The sequence below is a fragment of the Episyrphus balteatus genome, chromosome 4 (assembly GCF_945859705.1).
Source record: "Episyrphus balteatus chromosome 4, idEpiBalt1.1, whole genome shotgun sequence".
NCBI lineage: Eukaryota > Metazoa > Arthropoda > Insecta > Diptera > Syrphidae > Episyrphus > Episyrphus balteatus.
Genome location: NC_079137.1, coordinates 29410830 through 29436337, shown reverse-complemented (window position 1 = coordinate 29436337; position 25508 = coordinate 29410830). Strand labels below are relative to the sequence as shown.

At 30.2% G+C, this 25508-nt stretch overlaps 1 protein-coding gene across 3 annotated transcripts in view; it reads right to left on the bottom strand.

Annotated features, from left to right (window-relative positions):
• Window positions 1-14871: 14871 nt before the first annotated feature.
• Window positions 14872-25508, bottom strand: part of LOC129918475 (D-beta-hydroxybutyrate dehydrogenase, mitochondrial) — a 53482-nt gene continuing 42845 nt past the window's right edge. The window contains exons 7-8 of one of the 3 annotated variants that reach the window (XM_055999057.1): window positions 15347-15448; window positions 14872-15277 (exon numbers count right to left, since the gene is read on the bottom strand). In XM_055999057.1, coding sequence (XP_055855032.1) covers window positions 15116-15277; window positions 15347-15448 — 264 coding nt within the window. In that variant the 3' untranslated portion in view covers window positions 14872-15115. The remainder of the gene's footprint in view (window positions 15278-15346; window positions 15449-25508) is intronic. The other 2 variants (XM_055999058.1, XM_055999059.1) reach the window with 2 other exon arrangements.

Here is a 25508-nt window from a genome sequence, read left to right as displayed (position 1 = left end):
TTTTTATTTAAAATATGGAAAAATATTATATAAGTGCATTGATACAAATAATCCTATTAAGTTCAAAAATTAAATGAAGAAAAAAGCTAGAATGTCAAAACAACTGCCAATATTAAGTTAAAATAATTTAAGTTTAGTTAGACGAAAACAAATCTGCAGAGCTAATCGAATCATTCAATTTCTTAAATGAATCCGTTAGGAACGAAATATTTGAAAAATATGCTATCATATTATAAATCGTTTGCGTTCTTAACAGATTACAAATAAAACTGAGTATAAAATACTATTATCAAAACCTACAAAATAACAGTATTCGATGGACTTAAATAAAATAAAATTACAAGATAGAATTGGATCAGGTTGAAAATGAAGGAAAACAGACGAAAACATAAAACGACAAAAATTATTTCCTAGCCCTCGCAATTTAGGCCCTAAGCCCAAAGTTCATACAGACCAATCACCATCTTCTTAGCACAGTCCTAACTCTTTAACTAAACTAAAATTACTCTCTCTAGCTCTCTCACAATATCAAGAGATAAAGGAAATAAAACAAATTATTGAGTAGTTTAATTGGCCAAAGAAGGTCTTTAAAACCTTCATGTCGAAGTCTTACAATCTTCGCAAGTAACAAAAATACAATATCTTTTAAAAAAATCAAAAATTGAGTGTTATGGCACATTTATAAAAAAAAATTAAATGCAAAATAAAAATTCATAGAATTAAACGAAATAAAACTACGTAAAAAAATGTACTAGATTTAAATGTTAGATGTCACATATAAGGTGATTTGCCTACATAGAGACCAAGTAAAAACGCATTTTCAAACAAATATTTATTATTTAAAATAGAGCAATAGTAATTCATATAAAAATAAATAAATAAATTGAAAACAAAAAAAAAAAAACATTTTAACTGCTGAATATATAAACTTAACATAACAAATGCATGAAGCCGACATATTACCCGATTTGTCAAAAAAAATATACAAAAAGTATAAACGCACCTTAAAAAAAAAAAACAAAATGATTTCAAAGCATACAAAAAAACATTGTAAAGAAAGTAGGTAAATACAAAAAAAAAAAAAGAAGAAAATCTTATAAAGAATTGCAAAACCAAAATAAACAAAAATATAAAAAAATGGAAAAGTAAATAAAAAAAATTTAAAATAAGATTTAGAAAAATAATAAACATTTCATTAAAATTCCAAACCTTTTGTTTTACTGGAAGTTTCTTTACAAAGATAAAGCATTATTTGTTATATAAATTCTTATAAGAGACATCAATAGTGAAAGAGAACAGCTTTTTACGGATTTACTGAAAGTATTATTAAGGTAAGTTTTTTAAAGTTTTGCGTAAGGAAGCTGGAGTAATTTGTGTCAGAAAATGTAAATTAATGGGACATGTATCAAAATTAAACTGGAATAAAAATCATGAGGGTGGGAGATTTCGAGGTCCGATTAAAATGTTTACGCTTTAAGAAATCTTGGTACAATGCAACATATTTCTTGGCACAATTTTTATCAATGAAGTTTTTTTTTTGTAAGAAATACTTAACTAAAATTCGAATGGATTAAACATTTGAATTTCAGTTTCTGAGTTAGTGTGTTTTGAGTTGGTGTTCCAGAAACGCCTGGAATTCAAATTTTTCACCTCCATAACTTTGAAAATTTTTATCAATGAAGTTTTTTTTTGTAAGAAATACTTAACTGAAATTCGAATGGATTAAACATTTGAATTTCAGTTTCTGAGTTAGTGTGTTTTGAGTTGGTGTTCCAGAAACGCCTGGAATTCAAATTTTTCACCTGCTTTTCAATTTTATCCCGAAAAGTTTGAAAAGTGATTGTCATTGGAACTGGAAGAAAATAGTATCTACATTTAACAGTTTTTTTTTCAGCATTTGACTTAAAACATCGTGGTCTATATGCCATTATGAAATTCCTTAAAAAAAAAGGTTTTAGTTACAAGCTTATGAACATTCGAATTTTAAAATTTTTAAGTATAGATTTTTGCTGTCAAAACATTGTCTTTACATGAATTCTGTTTTATTTTATTTTACTGAAAAGGACATCAATATATGAATAAACATTAGGGTTCACCAACAAAACTATTTTTCATTATTTTGATTTGCTCTACCGATAACTTGTTTTCTCGACACAAAATAATGCTACCCTAATTTTTTCAGAATTTTTCGATGATGTTTAGGGGTTGCGCGCTCCCCTTTATTAAAAAAAAATAAGCTCTTTTAGTTTTTAATTTTTTTAAAGCTTAAATATTTTTTTAATCGAAAAGCTGTTTGAGTAAAAAGTATTGAGTATCATCAGATCTACTTACCTCAATTTTTCTGGCTGATAAAATAAAGTGGATAGTTTTCAAAATAAAATTTCGTGGAACCAGAAGTACGATCTCAAGTAGGTCTGATAAAAAAGAAGTTTTTTTTTTATTTTTCAATTTTCTCAAAAACTAAAAATCATTAAAACATATGGACTTCAGTATTAGATAAGGAATCAATTGTGACACTTTATTTTATCAGCCATTTTTTGTATTGCAATCCACAATCTTGACAAAAATAGTATTTAATGTGTTTTTAAAACTTTTCTTAACAATTTTTTACTTTTAAATCGATTATTTCAAAAATAAATTGATTTAAATAACTTTACTTCAAAATTAGAATAAGGTGCACAGTTTTAGCTCTTGAAAAATTTATTATTCATAACTGTAGGTGTTGCCATTGTTTTTTAATATTTTTTAGAAAATTGTCATTCCCGCCTAAACGGAGGCAGATAGGCCACCCCTCCAATAGTAAAAAATGTGTCGAGAAAACAACAAACAATCGGCACAGCAAATTAAAATAATGAAAAAGTGATTTTTTTGGTCCACCCTAATAAACATATAGTTGATCAATTACGATTAACTGCTAGTACTAGCCACAAAACATTTCCCAAGATAGCAGGTGCTCCTAATATTCTATCATCACAACAAAATTTACTTTAAGATAAAGAGTTGTCTCGAACAGATTTCATTAAAAAAATTTTGTCGCGCAAAAAATGCAATTTCATGGTCATATTTTGACTGATTTGCAACAAAAGCGTTATAGCAGCTTACATCTTGAGTTCTATTGATCGCATAGTCAGGATTGATGTCTTCAAGCTTAGGTTAAATGTCAGATCATCCGTCCTGTATTTAGAATATGAAATAAAGTGAATTTAGCCTACTCATCTTAATTGGCAAATTCACGTTTTTGAAGCCCCTGAAAACAATATAAAGCCACAATTCAAAGCTACCACAATTTTGAATTCGTTTTAAGAACGCATAAGGCTATAACACTGCTTACTCACATTTTGGTTAAACCTCCATTCCCAAAATTTGCTGTGGGCTCTTAGACTAAAAAGGAACCAATCTTAAAACCCTAAAATATATGGATCTTTCCCTACAAAAGCTCACAATGATCACCATTTACAAGTTTTGATTGACTTCTCGAAGACATTAATGTTCAGAAAATGGTCTACAAAGGTGAACTATTTTCATTATTTGCTTAGCGGTAGAGCATTTTTTCTGAACCAACTGAAAATCATATACTACACTTATCAAAAGATTATAAGATATAATATCTTACAGTGTTCAGCAGGGTGAATTTAAATAAAAATAAAATGTTGGAGTTGAGCAGAGAAAAAAAAAAACTGCTTCAAATAAAATGTTCCTCATACGCCATAGTGAACCTGTGAAAATAAATTTTAAACGTATAATTGAATTTATATTAATTCTTGGTTTTTTTAATGAAAAATCTGATAAAAAATTTCATTTGAAGGGCAATCAGCTGAGATTTTCTATTCAACTGTCTTCAATTCATATATCGGTTTATTTTACTATTTACGTCATTCATTTTATCTGTTTGTATCTGCAATAAACAATGAGCACTAAAATGCGTATTCGTAATGACGCGAATTTGTTTTTTTTTTTTTATATATCACTCAAAATATTTTGTAAATATTAGGAAACTGCTTTCGGGACACGTAAAACTAACAAAACTTTTTTTTGGAAATTTTTATTTAAAAATGTCACTTAACCCCTTCTTCTTCTGATATATTCATTTATTTTAAAATATTTGATACAAAATCGTAGGAGCCCGATTTTTGAGAAAATTAAACTTTTTCTAATTTGATATATGACATGTACCGTTAAAAATCAATACCAAAAACCCCTCTGTACAAATCTCCAAAAGCTGATGTTTTTTACATCGCAGATAAAAATAGACGAAAGTGCATTTGGACTTATGTACTTAATTACTTAACTTGATGTATCCCATGAACGATGCTTTAGCTGAATTGAATTTCTCTTTGACATTCTTTTTCTAACTTCCAATTGCACTTTTGATGTCAAAGATGAAAGGGGTTTATTTTTCTATTTGGAAAATAGAGTTTAAATATCCCATTTAACCTTAAAGTAAAAAAAAGGGTGTGCATGTACAGTGTACACATCACGCCTTATTTATACTTATCATCGACTCGTGTTGTTAGTAATTCCACGCAAGTTGACCACTAATAGGAACAAAATGATAAACCTTTAAGAAATTAAAGGATGATACTTACACTTTTTGCCCTTAACTGTGCATTATTCGAAAGTGTTTATAATGCTTTCACCATCTTAAAAAAATATAATTAGATGCTAAGAAATAAAATTTAAAAAAAGCTATTGCAGGTACCTGCTGTTAATAATGCTCCAAAAAAAGTTTTTTTCGTTTTAATTAAGTAGGTATATTTTTCCATACTGACCATTTCACCAGGCGCTTACTACTAAACTGCCTGAATTGTTTGGGATGTAAACCGAAACATAGACAGATATAAATGTGGGACCCACATTGTAGTGTCATATCTGATTGTAATCTTTGATTTTTGTTCCGAATCCTAAACTTGTCCTTTAGTACCCCTCGCTAGTAAAAATTTATTTATTCGGTTGTTGAATTATCTATATTGTAAATATAAAACGAATTAGCAGGAAAAATTATTTTCACTGTGCTCACAATTAATATAAGACCCAACTGAATTTGGTTTTTATGTCATGAATCTTATCTAGGACGTCCTTTTAATTCACTTTAATGAATCTATTTCATCCTTGTCAATCTCTGGTTTATTTTCATTCTACATGTGGTTTCAACAAGGTTAAACTTTTGAAATATACAAACGATTTCCCAAAAATCAGCCCACAAATTTGTATCAAAGTTTAACTATTCGGTTTTCAAACCAAAAAAAAAAAAACAGATTTTCTAATTACATACTACATACTGGCCTCGATATGCAACTACTGGTTTATATTAAAAAGTGTCTATGCCAACAAAGTGCTCAATTTAAAATTAAACTTTCGATATATCCACTACACAGCAAGTTTCGCTCTAATTACTATGCAATTTAGGCTTCCCTTCATCTCTTGGCGGCCACTTCACCATATCGATTAAGCACTTTTCAAATCTAATTCAAATGAAAGCCGCACGCAATTTCACACAAACAAAATGAGGCGCATAAAATACTCATTAGGACATTATTGCCAATTGCAAAGTGCCAATGGGGCGTTCTGATTTAATGTTCAAAAAAAGGAATACCTTAATATTTAATAGATTTTTCTTATTCCGCCAAATCATTTGTTTGGCCATATGCTTGACGTAGCACATAAAAATTAAATAAACAAAAATATATGTAGGTATATAGATAAATCTGTTTTTTTTTTCTTTTTTACTGCCGATGAAAGTCCTGCCCAATATTGTCAGTCATTTGCATATTAGAAACGATATAATATATGTTTTTTGTACACTCCAAGTGATTGGATTAAGGTTAGTTTTAAGTTAGGTCATATAAACTATGTAACAATTCAAATATTTTTATGTTGTACAATAATTAAATACAAAATTCTTTACACATAGTTGTGTTGAGTCACTTTAATTTTTAAGTTGTTTAACCATATCTTTTCTTTATACTTTACTTCTTACTTTTTAACTTTGGTGAAATCATTCAAACTTATTTCCAGGTTCAAAGCTCTAATAGCCTCCTTGCTTTTTAATTTTTCCATTAATAAAACTGTTCTAATTTTATAACTCAGAGTGTATTTTTTGTAGAATTGCTTGGAATTGGTGATGAGAGCAAAGCTCACTTTAACAAAACAGAGTAGAGGAGATCCTTGTGGTAGGTAGTTTATTTTTCCTTTTTTTTTTGTCTTTATTTTAAAATTGAAATCCCTTCTGGCGTAGTTAAAAAAAAAAAATCGGGAAGAATATTTAGAAAGACGAAAGTAGAGCTGGTTTTTTGTTTTTTGGGTCAACTTAAGAGAAACTGTTTACTCAACATCGTGAATGAATCTTTTCCATTTTGGTTCAGTATGAGGACACTTTAAGAAGTTGGCAAATATAAGACTGCAATAGAGGACTATTTAAAATTAATCGTGCAAGAAATTTCGCGAATTTTTAATGGTTTTTGATTGTTTGCTTTTATTTTCAAATGACAATGAAAGTCATTTTTGTTCATAATTTGTAAACATAAAATTCTTGACAATCTGTTTGGAACCCGCCAGAGATTTGGTAATATGGAAAACTTAAAAAAGTTGTTATTAATATAAAGTAAAGTATTTCTAAAAATTTAAAGGAGAGATGAAAATGTCTGTTCTATTCAACAGAAAAAAAAATTAGGTAACTGTCAACTATGAAATCGATATGGGTGCTTTGACTAGGATTTTGAGGATTAAGGTAGTTTGGTAAACCTTACTAATAAAAGAGATGAAACAAAGAGAAAGTAAAATTACTTCCAGTCAGTTACAGGGGCCCAATGGTTAGACAATTGACTAACACGCTAGTGCAGGGGATCAGGTTTCAAAGCCAATCTAGACCTTATCTTTTATTAAAAAAGCCTCGAAGAATATCATTGCCATGAAAAAGTGCATCACGCGAAAGTGCATCTGACTTTCTCGTTATGCACGTAACCGATTTCAACGTAAATTTTTCTGCAAAAACGTTTTAGTAATTTCCATGTTAATTTTGTTAATTAAATCTTAAAGTTTTTGAAGAATCAAATTTTTGAAAACGCATCCATGACTTTTTTTAAACTTTGATTTTTGGTGTCAATTAATATCCCCTTTTTAACGAAATACCAATTTTTCTTATAATTTTTTTTTTGAGAAACTTTATATACAAAAAAAAAAAAAAAGATTTCAATTTTTTCCTAAAAATTGTGTGTCTGACAAGCAATTAAATGACTTAGGTACTTTCGTTTGGAGGTTAAAACTATTAATAGAATATTTCTTTTAATTTTAAACAAATTTTGTATTATTTTTTTAGTTTTTATAAAATTTTAAAAAGCTTCAATATTCTAAGCCGTGCATTTTTATTATGACTGCATGCAACCGTAACCACAGTTTTCACTTTTATCTAAAGCATCCGTGAATGATATGAATTAAAAATTTTCAAATTCTTTTGTTTATTTTGATCGATGAAATGTTTCAAATTAGCTATTTGAAATTCGTTATCGTGTTTGCTATAAACGGCCCTAAAGACAAACGTACTTACGAACGACCGAGTTCGAATCATAAAATGCTTTAGTAATTTATTTAATGCGCATTCCTCTTCTGTTTTTTTATTGTTTATTATTAAAAATTCTAAGGACAACAAAGTTTATAATTTTATATATTTTTGTTTCCTATATCAACTCAAGACTTAATAATTTGACTTTATATTACCTCTAAACAGAAGGTTCATAAATCCAACTGAAAATTACCAGCATCCCAAAATCTTGTAGATAAATACATTCCTAACTCAACCTGAAAATATATTTCTCAATCCAACGCCCAAGGACGGACGGCACATGACAATGGGTACAAAACCATTCACTTTTGGGATTAAGAAATACAGTTTCTTTAACCTTGAAAGCTAACCGTTGATACCATCCATTTGTAGCGTAGGCTTGTACTTCAGGATGAGAAAATTATGTGAGGAGCCACGTGTTGGTTTTCTTAAGTAAAGGAGAACAAGAAATACCTACCGAAGGAGGTATCCTTGAAAAAGACTTTATTTTCAACTTGCGTATCGTGACTGTGGAAACAGAATTATGATTATGTGTTTAGATAACATATATATGTACACGTGATGGCATATGTGCTGTTATGATAACGATTAACAGATTTACAGGTTCACTTTTCAAAGTATTGTTGAGGGAGTAGGTATTAAATTACTTTGCGTGGCCTTTTATTCTCTTTGTAGGTTTGTTTTTGGTAATGTGGTTGAATTTATTAGATATATAAATTTGAACATGAACATGAACACACATATTTTTCTGTAATTCTTTAAGTTTTTTTTACATAAAAGAAAGTTCTTAAATTTGTAATCTTAGGCAACCTACAACGAAACTATTTTTTGCAGTGATGAAATAGATGTACATAGATTTTTTTGTGTATTTACAAAAATTTCAAACTTTTTGAGACGTGCATTCTGGTACAATATTTAGAATCCTTTGTTTAAAAAATGGATAACGCTTCGGCTGTTATATTTTAAAAACCTCAAAAATGTTTATGACATTTTATAAACTCTAAATACCTGTTAAAAATGAATTACACAATGTTACAAAATAAAAATAATGTTAATAACTATGGAAGTTAGCTACTAAAGGGTGTAGGATGTAGGTATTACTAATTACATCATATTTCGGCATTAAACATTTTTCATCGACCTTTAAAATTTCAAGAAATCGTCAAAAAAGTATTTTCAATGTTTTCAGGTTTCAACGATTTTTTACTTAGTAATTTTTCGGTCAATTTCAGATTGAGTTTTAAACAGAGGAGTACTTGTTCTTTTTGAAAATATTTGGGTTGGGGTAAAAATCCCGAAAACTGAAATCCCGAAAACCCAAAATACCGAATATCCAAAATCCCGAAAAACCAAAATCCCGAAAATCCAGAATCCCGAAAACCCTATATTTATGTTTCACTTAAAACTTCAGTAAACAGACAACTTTGAAGAGCTTTTAACTTTTTCTGTTTTATTTTCAGGATTTTGTTTTTGCTGGATTTTGGGTTTTCGGGATTTTGGTTTTTCGCGATTCTGGGTTTTCGGGATTGTGGATTTTCGGGATTAACGGGATTCTGGGTTTTCTGGATTTTGGATTTTCTGGATTCAAAATTTCGGGATTATGTCCGTCTTCCAAAATATTTTGTTATTATGTTCAAGCACCAAATTGGGTGTAGATTTTATGGATTGAATCTCAAAGTTAAACATTTTTTTAACGTTTTTTAGAGTTCGGAGACCGTTTTTTTATAAACAGTTTTTGTGTTCTATTTATGCTGAATCAATTAAGCTTTTATTCATCAAAATCGGTAAGAAATTGTGGAAGTTATGTTTTTTTACTCGTGACAGAAATTTCAATTTACTGGAACAATCGAAAAATGTAATAAATACAATCTCTGGTAGGTCACTTCCACTAATTAACATAATTTTAATCAATAACGCATTATTCTAAATATATAATATGATGACAATGTACAAATAAAAGGAAATACAAATTAAAAAATTATTAAAATCTTTGTTGATGAAAAATTTCGACAAAATTGTGAGATGAACAATTTAAAGTTGTGAGACAAATTTAAATCGTTATGCATAAATATAATAACAAAAAAAAAAATCATTTTTTAATTTTGTTAAATAAAATACCCAGACTGTATAAATCTATAAGAACGATTATATATTCTTGTAGGTATAATGTCGTAGACTTATAAAAGTGTAAGGAATGGCGCTTTGCAACTTATTCATGATTGCAATCAATTATAAAAAGTCAATTAACTTTAAAACACAATTTTGTACTTCAATTTATCAATTACCATCGGTTCTTACAAAATTTAAGTAATCATTCAGGTATAATAGATGTCCTTGTAGAAGATTATTTTAATGAGTTGGTCCTGGACTTTTTTTGAGAGAAATTGCAAGGTATAATGGGTAGTTATTTTTAAGAAACTTAATGGAAGATTTGTTTAAGCGTACCTATCTGATATAATAGTATTATGCAATTAGGATGTAGGATAAAAAGAGTCTATAAAAACATTTTAAGTTAAAAAATTTTTTTTTCTTAGGAGAGAGGAAGGTAGGGTAACTTCGGGCATTATGGCGCACCGGGCATTATGGCGCACCTCTCAACTACCATACTTCCAATACTCGCATTTAAATAAAACCAATGCAGAAACTTTGGCCTTCGTCGAACACTAGCCTTGTGACGATCGCAGGTCAGTGCTATTATTTTTGTGCCAAACAAAAAAGAAAACAAAAAAAATATACCGGTTCTGGGTTCCAATATAATATCGCTTTGTTTTTGTTTGTGTGTATCTCGGTAACTATACAGTGCACGTGTTTGTTGTGAAGAGTGGAATGCAGAGTACAGTTTTGGTTTGGTTATATCACTTGTTATATTTTAACTGAAGTTAGAATTGTGTTTAGTTTTTGGAGTTTTGTGAATATGTATATATTTTGCAATATGGCGCAGATGTAATAAGGGCATTATGGCGCTATATTATACCCGACTGCGCCATAGTGCCCTTATGTAAAACTAATTTCAAAAGTATCTCTGCATTTTTTTAAATTTGAAAATAACCTCAATTTAACGTTAATTTTATGAAACTTATTTACAATTATATTTCAGAAATGCTGAATATACGTAAAAAAAGTAAAGGGTTCCGAAGTAAATGGGGTTCGCCATATTGCCCGTACATAGGGCAATATGGTTTTTTTTGGACTATTTTTAATTTAATTTATTTTTTGTTAAAAAGCTTGAATTTTTATTCTTAAATAATTTATTCATGTTATGTTTTTATGAAATTTAATTAAAAAAAATGATTGAAGTAAAAATTGTAGTCCGTAGTAAAGTTATTTGAGTTTGTGCTTAGGTATGCCATAATGCCCTAATTTACCCTAAATAGAAAAAAAAAATGTTTGGTTGAAGGTATTTTAATAGACCAGTGCCAATAATTTTTGAAAATAAAAAAATTATTAGCAGCATATGGGTAATGGGAAAATTTAGGATAAATGGTATATGAAAGGGGAAAAATAAATTGCCCACAAAAAAATTGGTGGAAAGGGGGTGGGTGGGCGAAAAAGTGGGGTGGGTATCAAAAATCATGGTTTTTTACAATTTATGTCAAAACTAGACGTCCTATCGAAAAAAGTCAAATGCAAAAGTTGTAGGTAGTATAAATGTCTACAACTTTTACTCAAACAATTTTTTTCTATAACCTCAAAAATATTGGAAAAAATGCAAAAATACGATTTTTTTATTTTTTATTTTTATCTTTTACAAAAATGGTTGGATTTTAACAAAACTTGCTTAAAATCTACTTTGTTATGTTTTCTATCTATTAAAAATGTTTTTTGAGCAAAAAGTAAATTTTTGGATTTTTGACGAATTTAATTTAAAAAAAATAGCCAATTTTTCAATCAAAAAAGTTACCGAAAAAATTTTTGATTTTTGAAAAGTTTGAAATGAAATTATTTAGATTAAAACCTATTATTTAAGATTGTGTGGAAAAACTATACTTTTGTTTTAGAAAATATTGAGAAAAATTGAAAAAAAAACAAAAAAACGATTTTTAAGATCGATTTTTCCTTAAATGACAGTAATATTGGCGAGAAATAATTTTCCATAGAAACTAAATTATACTTTTCTAATGGCCTTTGACCTTCTTAATTTGAAAATAGCATTAGAATAGCTCTAACGTGAAAAGTTTTTCAGATATTGAATTTTGAACGTCCAAAACACTATTTTTGTGATGTTTTGCATGGTAATATCTCAAAAACGTGATGTGATAGAATTTTTCTGACTTCGGATTCGAGCTCAGTGCACAAAAAACCATTAGAAAAATATACTTTAATTTCTATAAAAAAAAACTTTTTGACTAGTGAATTCGAACAAGGCATTCGATTTTTTCTTCCCTGTTCGAATTCACTAGTCAAAAAGTTTTTTTTTATAGAAATCAAAGTATATTTTTCTAATGGTTTTTTGTGCGCTGAGCTCGAATCCGAAGTCAGAAAAATTCTATCACATCACGTTTTTGAGATATTACCATGCAAAACATCACAAAAATAGTGTTTTGGACGTTCAAAATTCAATATCTCAAAAACTTTTTACGTTAGAGGTATTCTAATGCTAGATTCAAATTAAAAAGGTCAAAGGCCATTAGAAAAGTATAATTTAGTTTCTATGGAAAATTATTTCTCGCCAATATTACTGTCATTTAAGGGAAAATCAATCTTAAAAATCGTTTTTTTTGTTTTTTTCAATTTTTCTCAATATTTTCTAAAACAAAAGTATAGTTTTTCCACACAATCTTAAATAATAGGTTTTAATCTAAATAATTTCATTTCAAACTTTTCAAAAATCAAAAATTTTTTCGGTAACTTTTTTGATTGAAAAATTGGCTATTTTTTTTAAATTAAATTCGTCAAAAATCCAAAAATTTACTTTTTGCTCAAAAAACATTTTTAATAGATAGAAAACATAACAAAGTAGTTTTTAAGCAAGTTTTGTTAAAATCCAACCATTTTTGTAAAAGATAAAAATAAAAAATAAAAAAATCGTATTTTTGCATTTTTTCCAATATTTTTGAGGTTATAGAAAAAAATTGTTTGAGTAAAAGTTGTAGACATTTATACTACCTACAACTTTTGCATTTGACTTTTTTCGATAGGACGTCTAGTTTTGACAGAAATTGTAAAAAACCATGATTTTTGACACCCACCCCACTTTTTCGCCCACCCACCCCCTTTCCCCCAATTTTTTTGTGGGCAATTTATTTTTCCCCTTTCATATACCATTTATCCTAAATTTTCCCACCACTCTTATGCTGCTAATAATTTGTTCAACTTTTGCCCTCTGAAAACCGGATTGGCACTGGTCTATAAGTGCTATGCTGAATCTAATATAACATCAAAATCAACTCAATGCAAATAAACCTAAAAAAAATAAAAACCACATTAGAAAAGGGTGATGGAAAAACAGTTCCGAATACCCACAGTGATACACGAGGTACATGCGTCTCAAAAATGACAACGTCATAAATCCTTAATTCGATTTTTATAAGAAAAACTAAAAATGCAAATATGTTAGAATTAGAAAAATATATGGAGAACCAAATTTAATGGAAATCGTTAGAGCAGTTTTCTAGTAAATTACTTCACCTTGAAGCTGTTATATTTGAGGTATTTGTTCTGGAGGACATATTAAAAAAAAAAAAAACAATACAAAAAGAAATAATTTTGAAAATTACAAGAAAATCATCTGTAGGTACCATACAGGGCCGTCTTTAACTAGCCTGGGGCCCTTGGGCACACACGAATTTGGGGCTCTTTTGGAAACTAAAATAAGTTGGCTAAAAGGCAATGGCTGGTGAAAAAGGGGTGCCAATATATCGTTCCATATAGAGTATGTACCTAGTGGCAGGGGGATGCCAATAATACGTACATTGGGTTTGGGACATCAATCTATGTCACTGTACTCTTTATACTGCCAATAATTATACCCTGTATCCGTTATAAATTTCAGTTTGAAAAATTGAAAAAAGAGCCCAAGCGGATCGATAGATTTGCTTAAAACTCGATACCTACAGACGATTTGTACGTGATTTCCAAGAGCAATTTTTTTTTATTTTAATGTCTCCTTTTTAACGGATATCTCCAATATAAAGTTTGCAATTTTCTCAAAAACGACTAACAATTTTGCTTTGAAAAAAAAAACTTGGAATGCTGCAGATGGCCGCACTTTTTGAATAAGAAAAATATTTTTTTTGGATTATTAACCTACTAGCCATAGAACCGATTTTTTAATGTAAACTACTCAACCGATTTCAATGAAAACGGTTTATGCTGATTTAAAGATTAAGAAATCTTTTATTTTTGGATTTTTAAAAAAAGTTAAATTTTTTTTTGAAAATCAATTTTTTAAAAGTTATTTAATGAATTTTATTTGTCAATCATCAAATACGAGAGCAATTCGCAATTCAAAGTGAAAAAATGTTTAGGGGTGCAAACTGCCAAACATTGAAGAATGTAGATAATGGAAATGGAAGAGAATTTGTTGTTTTTATTATAAATAAATGAGGCTATTAGAACAATAGTGACGTAAGCCATAAAATTCAGTTTTGAGCCACGAGAGATTTTAGATCTGGGTTTTTTAAAACAACGATTTTTTGAGTGCCATCTATTTTTGAGTGTAGCTATCAGCAAAAATCTATTTTTGTATTAAAAAAGATATATTAAGAGACCAATTTATTATGAAAAGCTCTCTTTTCAAAAAAAAAGTAGGTTACGCCACTAATTGTTCTCATAGGTCCTAGCCTAAAATAAGCTTTCAGTGGAAAAAAAAGATATTTTTCTTGTTTTTTGAAAATATTATTGTCTTATTTTTTGTAAAATTGAATTTGGGTTTGTTCGTTTGGATTAAAAATTTTGTCCGCATACAACGCCACATTATTTGTTTTCATTTTGAAAACATATATTTTCCGTATAGGTGTAGAAAAAACTTTTTTTTTATTGTTTGGTTGCCGCATATCAAAACTAAAATTTTTTGGTAGATGGTCTGCCAGACAAAAATGTTTTGCGAATAAATGTGTGAAAGAAATTTTCGTTCCTTCGGGCCCCCTTCGAAAATGGGGGCCCTGGGCACAGGCCCTGTGTGCCCTTATGGTGAAGACGGCATTGGGTACCAAATTTGAAGTAAATCCAACCACCCGTTTAGGCGTTAGTTTGATATACAGATGGACGCACAGACGACATCTCCACACATTTAATTCGACACGAAACCCATACTTGCCTTATAGTATTGAGCAAGTTAATAAACCACCTTCGATTAAAACTAATTTACATTTTATTTTAAAGAACAGTGATACACAAAAATATTTTCATATAAAGTTAAAATTATTATAAAATTGCATACCTAATTGAAATATATATATGAACATGAAGTTCATGAAATGAAAAATAATGTATTTTAATATGCAACACTAAATTATTAACAAATGCGTTCTCTAAGTGCAAAAAGCAACCATAAATTATATTAATCGTTCATCATCTATCCGAATATAAGTCAATCGGCATTAGAAGTTCCTCAATCTACTTCCTAGCATACAATGCCTCGTATAATCCTGCTGGAAAATGTTCGGCCATGAAGATTTGAAGCTTCTCAGTTCCAGTTACAGGAGTATAACGGGCCATTGGAAAAGTGCGTGTTACAGCATCAATTAGAACACGGAGCGTGGGCTGGATATCGGCAGACTTAAAAATCAAAAGAAAACAAAAATAAAATTGTTTTAAGTCTTTTTTTTTTGTGTTGATATTTCTCACCTCTTTGTTGAAAGTTTCCATTGACGTCATAGCAGCTTCATAGTAATCCTCACCATAGATTTTCTTCTGTTCGTCAGATAATTGCTCCCACATTTCCTTGGCCTAGAAAAAATTTCAAAAAAAAAAATATTTTTACTAACAAAGAAAAAAAAAAGAAGATGCAATTATACTCTCGTGTTAATTTTAAAAACAGAGAGAGAGGGAGAGGAAAAAAAATCTGTCAAACATTCACACAAACAAACAAACAGACGCCGGAATTTTTACAAACTGTTGACCCAACAAGTGCATATACACTGAACCAAATCCTTACGTAAATACAACGAAAAAATTCGTTGAGCCAACGAAAATTTAATTAATTTTCAGCCGATGAAAAATTTAATTGGCTCAACGAAATGGCTTTCATACGTTAATGAAAAACTTCATCAATTAACGAAAACTTTCGTATTTTAATGAAATTTTTCATAAAAATTTTTGATCGAGAATTAATGAATTTTTACATCACTTTACGAAATTTTTTCATCGATTAATGTAAAATTTAATTAACCACGGTGATATTTTTCGTTAGTCAATGTATTTTTTGATTAATTTATGAAAGAACTTTCGTTAGCTAACGAATTTTTTCGTAAATTTTATGAATAGTTTAATTAAATTACGAAAAAATATTCGTTAGGTAACGAAACTTTTCGTTGTATTAATTTTTTTTTTAATAGATTATAATATATATTTATTGGACTTGTTAAATTATTATTAATTTAATACAGTCCAAAACAAAAAAATTGGCGTTTCGACCCGGTGGAGCTCACTTGGACTCATCAGTTGACTTATCCGTGAGACACCTTGTCAATACGCAAATATTTTTTATATTCAGCTCAACTTACATAGATTTTTAAACAAAAACCTAATGTGAACTATATCCAGCAAGATTCAATTTTTAATCCATAAAACAGAAATGCACCCAAGTCTAGGTTTTTTTTTTTTTTTGTAAGGCAACGATTTTTTTTCGTTAACTGATGTATTTTTTCATAAGCCAATGTAATATTTCATTAGCATATGAAGAATTTTCATAAGCTTATGAAGATTTTCGTTAGTTAATGTTGAATTTCATAAGTTAATGAATTTTTTCGTTGCTTAATTAAAACTTTGATAATGTAAGGAAAAAATTCTTATTTTTGTTCTTAAAATGGGTATGAAATTTTTCGTTAATTGATGAATCTTTTCATTGAATTGGATTTTTTGGCATTAAAAAGGGAGAAAAAGTGTATGAAACGTTTTCATTAATTGATGAAGGTTTTCATATTACGAAAAATTACATATTTTCGTTGAGCCAACGAAAGTTTCGTTGGGCCAACGAAAATGTAGTGTATGAAACGATTTTCGTAATTTTACGAAATTTATTATTTTCAGTGTAGCTTAAAGCAATTTTCCCATCAAGGCCACACAAACGACGACAACGTAGAAGAGAGTCTGTTTTCAGATCTTTTGCCTACTAAATTATTCCCACAGAGAATTGCAATCTAAAAAAAAACCTTTGCACTCCCCTTCCTCTCTCTAGTAGCACTTAACCCATGATTGTCATAAATTATAAGAAAGAAGTCCTACTACCAACATACAAAAGTGAAAAACTATTTTTGGTCGCTTTGGTTTGCAAACAAAGCAACTGCATTAAGTTTTAACCAAAAGTCCCACGTTGGGCGCCAGTTTCTTCTTTCACCAGCTATGTCGTCTTATTTTCTGTATTTTCTGTAGTTGCATTCATGGCTTCCATCTGATGTAGCGACAAAGTGGAAGAGAAGTGAAAAGAAAACTCTTGCTTGAGCACATAAATAGGCAAGTACAACTTATTAAGAATGAATCCTTAGGTCTATGTACCTGGGGGTGGGACATCACCTTATTATATCCGAAACGAAGGATATAAAGCACTGGGCGTAATAGAGTGACAATTACAAATTCAAAAAATAAAGAAAAAGAAAATAGATGAATTGAGAAGATTTTCCGCATTGACGGATCCTTCTTTGATAGTTAAACAATAGCGACTTTAAGGCCTCTTCTTGAGTAGAGAGAGAGAGCATTGTTCTTAAAGTTTCTTCTGCAATGAATCCTGGGTAAAGTAGTGTTTGTGGTGTTGTATGTGTCATGTCGTTTGCTTTTTGCCATTGAGTTTTGGAAAGTGTTTAAGCTTGTATATTTCCGCTTCTTCTATATTGTCTTTTGTGTTTCTGCTGCTGCACCATTATTTGATGTCATTTTGTTGGAAAGTCATGTATAGCCTGAAGGCAAATTGTTCAAATAGCTGGAAATAAGAAAATCTTGAAATGGTTTTATGAATTTTCTGATTCGGAGATGAGCACACAACGCTAGTCTATATAACTTTGTATTTTGTTGCTGGTTGGGTAAGGCGATGATAGGAATATAAAAGTCCTCTGGAAGAAATTTTGTCATAAAGACCAAATGCTAAGGAATGAACGAAATTCTCTGGGGTTGAGTTTGAGTCAAATGAAATCCAAACAAATTCTTGGGCTTTTTTTGCTTCTTGTTATATAGAGAAAAAAAAGTGCTCCAAGGTCATGACTAATTTGTCGTTGTGGATATCGATTTTTTGTTTTGAGCGGAGGTATGATGGTTTGTTTTGAATGTCGGAAAGGTGAAAATAACAAAAGATGAAGTTATGATAAGCAAGTTGAAAACTTACTTGACACTTCAAGCATATAAAGGTCAGACATACAAAGATGTTTAAAAAAAATTCCTTTTTTTCCTGGAGAAGAAAACATTTATGGTGTTCGTTAATACTTCAACAAAAAAAAATCAAACTGAACTGAAGGTGAAGAAAATGTATATACTTATGTTTTTTTTTTTAATATAGGTAGGTATGTATTTTGTTGGTGTTGGTGTTATTTTCTCCTGACTTAATTTGGAAAAAATTAGTAAAAATCAATGGTTTGAAATTAAATTTCAAAATAAAAATTTTGAAAAAAAAAAAAATAAAAAAAAATTAACTAATGAAAAACTAACTTTTTTTGAAAATTGTGTATAGTTAAGTCCTACTAGTTTGTTATAAAATTTAATGTTCTTATTTTGTCATGGCACAACGCCAAAACCACGAATCTGCAAAATTGTAGTTTTGAGACAAACGGCTTCAAAGTTTTGGAAATTCATGCAATCGTATGGGAACTCGTGCTACGGAAATTGATATTTTAGGCTTTTAGGCAACAGATGGATGATTGGGGTCGAAGCAGTGGATAGAGGGGCCGATGACAAGTTAAATGCCGCATTAAAGTGAAAATGTCCAAAAATGCAGATTCGCGGTTTTGGCTTTGTGCCGACCGACGATATGTCTCCCTATCGAAATCTATAAAGTGACCATAAAATATTAATGTATCATAACATCGGCACAATGGATAGTTTTCATCACAAAGCCGTTATGTTTGATGTTTGATATTTGTTTTTTTTGTAGAAAATTAGATGATATATAAAATATTTTCAGTGACATTGATGCTTATAAGCTATAACTGAAAAGCTGCTATTCCTAAGGTTTCTCTTTTTTTTTTGTGTTTAAACTACATAACATAAGTCGAAGGAAAAAAGATTAATTTTTGTGGAGAACTGTTTAATTTTATTTCTTATTACTTAAATGGTTCTTGAAATTTTCAACCGTCTATTAGTTTCAATGACCAACCTCAGCCATTCATAAACATGGAATTACAAATCAATTCTAAATAGTCCCTTCCAATTATTGAATGGCCAAAAGAATGTTTTTTTTGATGGAATATATTTTTAAATTCCATCTTTTGTTCACATTTTCTTGCATCAAGAATAAAAATGGCTAAATTCAACTCTATTTTATTTCTCTAGAAACTGGTCTGCGTCTGGTTTTATTCCTTAAAAAAGATATAAATAAGATACCTACAAAATATAATGTCTACACGAGCCTCAAAATCATCAATGAAGTATACATCAACTCAGAATGAGGTTTGAGTTAATCAGTAGATGATTAAGAAAGCCTAACAAAATATTTATTCTTCTTTTAGGAAAAAAAGTTCTTTTAACAAACTGATGGGATTTCAATCCAGACTTTCAGTCGTTAAAAGAAAAAATCATACCTTTTATTACAGGATTCTATGACTTTTTTTTTTGTTTAATTTTCGTCGAGTCCTTGAACTTTATCCTTCGCTTAAATACGAAGAGTGGCAAAAAAAAACCAGCTCCAACAAAAAAAGTTTTAAGGGTGTGTATAAAATTACATGGTTCAATGTCATTTTGTTGTGTACATGACTTTGCAAAAGAAAAAAAAATACTTAAATTACACCACAAAGAACAAAAGGTATTTTATATTCACAGACTTAAGACATTATACGTTAACGATAGACAGACCCACACGTGTCAAGCTTTTTACATGCTTTTGTACATAGGTACAACAGATATTATACGATACGACAAACATACTAATTTATAAGTGGCAACGCCTTTTATGATTTTATGACGTTGATTGATAGCATTTTAGATAAGACAGGTGAAAGATAAATTAAGGTAGGCATTTGTATGAATTATTTTTACAAAACATACCCACATAAGACACAACGATAAAGGAGCTAAAGCCAACAAATTAAGTTTTTAACGTAGGTATATTCCAATCGGTGTTATTCAAGGGTCTTGGATCAATTATGTAAGTTTAATGTCGAATTCAATAAAAAAAATAGATTTAAAATGGATTTTTTGTTCAGTAAATCATGCACATTGTTAATGCCTCTTAAATCGCATCAAAATCGATTTTACTTCGATTTTTTTTGTTGAAAGGAATTCGTCATCATTTTAAAACGATTATGGTAAATGTATGTTTGGGTACATATTTATAATCCATGGTGCTTTGCATAAAAAGGATAATTCATAAACTTCCTTTAAAAGACTGATATTATGGTCCTTTTTCGGGAGCGGATCCATGTGCTATATTGAATACTGTTTTTCAAACTAATGTATTTAAAAGTCCCTGCAAAATTAAACAACAAAAAAAAAAATACTTGATTTAAATACCATTTTTTTCATTATAGTTCTATAGTATATCTAAAGAAGCAGTATATATAATTCTAATTCATGACTTTTGCATCTTTAGTCCATAGGCTGTCATTTATTATATTTAATATGATGACACAAAATCTTTAACCAGAGGACAAGTAAAGCGCTTCCAACGATACCGGAGAGATGGATGCAAGTTTTCGGACTCACTCGGGAAATGGAATTTTTTTTCATGAAATTGTTGGATGGGGGTGGGATAAGCAAATGCCAAATTGGCAGAAAGCAGACTGGATGGAATAAGCGTGGGTGGGGGGTCAAACTTGCATTTTTTTTTGGAAAAAAAACTTTCTCGGAAATGGGTAAAAAGTGGTGAAGGTGGTTGAAGAAGGTGTTAAAGTGACAGTTCCAAAATGGCAGAAAGCTAAGTGGATGGAAAAGGGGTGGCAGAAGGGCGCAAAGTGGTAAATTTTTTTTTGAAATTTACTGACTCGGAAATGGCTGCCATTTTGCATGCGTGTTCCTGATGGTTTGTAGTTTCTAAATTCAAAATGGCAGAAAGCAGACTGGATGGGTTATATTTTTTTTCAATTTTTTACTTCGGAGAGTGCCAAAAAAAAACTTTTATTTTAAAAAAATATTTAAAAACAACGGCAACACCTACATTCTTGTATTATAAATTTTTTTTAAGCCAAAACCCTATTATTTAATTATCTTTTCAAATAATGTCGTTTTCGTGAAAAGTTTTTGAAAAACAAATTTTTAAACTCAAAATTTTAACTTTTTTTTAATTTTTTTTTTTTACTTTAATTTTTTCTTTAATTTTACACGGTCAAGCTTTGTTTTTGGTAATTTAATTTAATTATCTAGCTAATTTTCAACCAATTGTTGAAAACAAGATGCTAAAATGTTGTACAGTTTTTGAAATAATTAATTTTTAAACTCAAAATTTTTAACTTTTTTAAAATTTTTTTTCTTATTTTAATTTTATTTTTTATTTTACGATTTCAAACACTGCTTTTGGTAACTAAAATCAATTTTGTAATCAATTTTAAATCAACTACTGAAAACCAGAAGCTAAAATGTCGTACAGTTTTTGAAATAATTAATTTTTAAACTCAAAATTTTAACTTTTTTTTAATTTTTTTTCTTATTTTAATTTTATTTTTTATTTTACGATTTCAAAACACTGCTTTTGGTAACTAAAATCAATTTCGTAATCAATTTTAAATCAACTACTGAAAACTAGAAGCTAAAATGTCGTATAGTTTTTGAAATAATCAATTTTAAACTCAATTTTTTTTCCTTTTTTTTTAATTTTTTTTTTCCTTTCTTAATTTTATATTTTATTTTACGATTTCAATTACTGCTTTTGGTAATTTAATTCAATTTCCTAATCAATAAAGTCGTTATTCATAAAATTAAATGTTTCCTGTAAAAACTCTCCTTATTATAAAAAAAAAGAGTGTGTGTACACATGTAAACGCGACTGAAGTTATACTTCTCATTCAGTATAATGTAAAATTGTAAATGAATTTCATTTGATATTTTTAATTTCTATTATGATTTATGAAGTAATTATCCACACTAAGTTTTTTTACATTTTTATAAAGTGAACAATAAATTAATTCTTTCATCCTCCTTGAATCCATGTAGTTTTCAATTTATTCTGTGAAATTTACTCATGTTGTGCGGTTCAGACCGTACGTAGCAATATGGAACTTGCAGGGTTGCTACAAAGCTCAAAAGTTAGCTGAGCTCAGTTCACAGCCCAGCTCAAATTTTGAGCTAGCTCACTTTTGAGCTATGTACCATAGCTCAGCTCATTTGAGCTGAGCTAAAAGTGAGCTGAGCTGATGGTTGAGCTGAGCTGTTGGGTGAGCTAAGGTAAAGTGAGCTGAGCTGAGCTGTGATGGGTGAGAGGATACATTGATTTTTATTTGGAAAGTATAATGAAATATGAAGATATTTTAAACTTTTATAAAACACCATAGCTTAAGATGTTTGGTTCGAGTTATTAATGGAATTATTTTAACACATGGATATTTTTATAAATAAAACAGATAATTTTTCGTGATCTTTTTTCTTGGTTTTTTTAATAGTAAATATATTTCTATTTTTTTAGTAAAATATTTCTTTTTTTATCATAAAAAAAATTCCGGTACAATCCGGTTTTTCGACTTTTTTCAAAATTCAGAGAAAATCGCGTTTGAAAGTTTGGGTAATTTTTTTTTTTCGAAAAATCCCCGAATCTTTGAACGCTCCTGGAAGTTAAACCGCTTGAGAGCAATTTTTAGGAGTGATGCCAAATGATAGCTTGTGTCATGGGCCTACGCTTTGCACATTATCAGATTTTTTAAAAATCGCCTCCCATGTTAAACCACCACATCATGCCTTTTTTTCAGAATCGTGCTTATTTTTTTTTTACTTTTAAGTTCTCCCGGTTTGAGAACGCCTGGACCTACAGGGATGGGAGTTGTACCCAAATGTAGGTTAGAGTCCCCGCTACCTTTTGGAATCAAAAATTTTATTTTCATTTTCTTCAAAATTCCGCGATATAGGCGTTGGAAGTTGGGGGCGCGAAAAAACTTCTGGGAGCTAAACGCTTTGATCTAGAGACAGGAGAGTGGTGCCATATGAAAGCTTATATTCTCAGCTTCCTGATAGTGTTATAATCCGGTTTTTTCGATTTTTTTTCAAAATTCCGAGAAAATCGCCTTTGAAAGTTGGGGTAAAATTTTTTTTCGAAAAATCCGCGAATCTTTGAACGCTCCTAGAAGCTAAACCGCTTGAGAGGAATTTTTGGGATTGATGCCAAATGATAGCTTGTGTCATGGGCCTACGCTTTGCACATTATCAGATTTTTAAAAAATCGCCTTCCATGTTAAACCGCTACATCATGCCTTTTTTATCAGAATCGTGCCTAATTTTTTTTTACTTTTAAGTTCTCCCGGTTTGAGAACGCGAGGACCTACAGGGATGGGATATGTACCCAAATGTAGGTTAGAGTCCCCGCTACCTTTTGGCATCAACATTTTTTTTTTCATTTTCTTCAAAATTCCGAGATATAGGGGTTGGAAGTTGGGGGCGCTCACTTTCAGCTCAGCCCACTTTCAGCTCAGCTCAAATGAGCGGAGCTATGGTACCTAGCTCAAAAGTGAGCTAGCTCAAATTTGAGCTGAGCTGTGAGCTGAGCTGAAATGTGAGCTTTTTGCAACCCTGGCAACTTGCCACATGCAGCTTGCCACATGCTACTTGCCACACGCAACTTGCCGCATACAACTTGCCACATGCAACTTGCCACATGCAGCTTGCCACATGCAACTTGCCACACGCAACTTGCCGCATAAAACTTGCCACATGCAACTTGCCACATGCAACTTGCCACATGAAACATGTAACTTGCAACGTGTTGTGTGTTTTATGTTTTCCGTACTGCGGCGTACTGCATTTTTAAATACTAAAGTACTGCCTACTCTAAAGGTGAAACGACAGCCCTACTACCCAGGGTGATCGCGTCATAATCCCTTTGACATTCTTGTCAAAAAGTAAATTTTCATACTCACCCTCCCATAAGAAGTATAACTTCAAAAAATTTAAATATTGAACAAAAGATAATAAGTTTTGAAAAAACATCTAACAAAAAACGGTCTTGCCCCAACATTTGGGTAAGACCGCCCGCCCTATCAAATTTTGTTGCTAGAAAGATCGTTTCTTTTGCTTTTATTGCAGTCTATTTGCAATAATAGCACAATTATGCTATATTTTCATTAGTTCTCACTCCAGCACAAGCTGTACCATTTTGTACACATTTTGCACTTAATCCAACAATATTTTGGATGGGATATAGAAAACAGTTGCAAATAGAAGGTACAAATACAGTCTGCAAAGTCCTCTTCCTGAGAATCATCACTTACATTTTTAGCAGTTGCTTAGCTTTTTGGAAGGTTTAACGGTGTACAACTTTACTAACTTAGAGGTTAGCTTAGAAGTTAAGATGGAACAAATGAATATGCATCCATAACATACATTCAAACGGTCTTTGGCTTTACCGTAGCTAGATAAAACCGTTAGATACAGGTCAAAATGGTGCCAAATGAAATATACACTCAGTCACAAAAGTAAGTATACACCCCTAACTTTGTTTAACCAAGACCTCAAAAAAAAGAATCTAATACATTTTCGAAAAAAATTTAAATATGGTTTTATTTCATTAATCATTGCCTACATATTTACAAAAAAAATGTTGTCAAATAATCAATACTAAATGAAAAAGTGACAAGAAATTAAACACAGTACAAAATTTCGCATTACAAAAGTAAGTATACAGAGAAGAAAAAACTATGAAAATCGATGTTAAAAGTATAAATATCTAAATTTTTTTGGGAATTAATATATTTTAGGCTACCCCCTAGACTTGACGAGGTCAAACTCACTTGAAGGCATTGATTTTACTAGATTTTTTGCAACTTTTGGGCCGAATCTTTTCCACTCTTCCTAAAAGACTCGTTTCAGCTAATCCTTTGAATTCTTCCTTACTTTTCTCACCAAATGGTCCAACAGATGCTAAATAGTATCCAAATCGAGTGACTGGGGGACGTTTGGATCTGGTTTTGAAAGTTTTTGATCAAAAATTCACTCAAAAATACCGAGTTTTGCTTAGGGCCGTTACCTTTATTGAAGATAATCAATCCATCTTCGCCTAATTATTCGACACTCTGGTGCAGGTTTGTCTATAAAATATCTAAAAAACAATACCCATCCATTGTTTCCTCAAGGAGACCAAATACCCACACCAAAAGCTATAAGCAAAAACCCCCATACCATAAACGAATCACTGCCGTTTTTACCAGTACCTTCCTTTCTTTTCGGATCTACTTCTTTTATCGGTTTTCTAGAAATATTGCCACATCCATAACTCATATACACGTAAGACGAAGTGTACTGCTCAGATGGACCTGGTAAAATTTGGAGAAAGATACAAAAGTAACAAAATCCCATCAACTCAACTCAATTCAGACGACTCAACACAGACAACTCAACTCAGACGACTCAACTCAGACAATTCAACTCAGACAACTCAACTCAGACGACTCAACTCAGACGACTCAACTCAGCAACTCAACTCAGCAACTCAACTCAGACAACTCAACTCAGA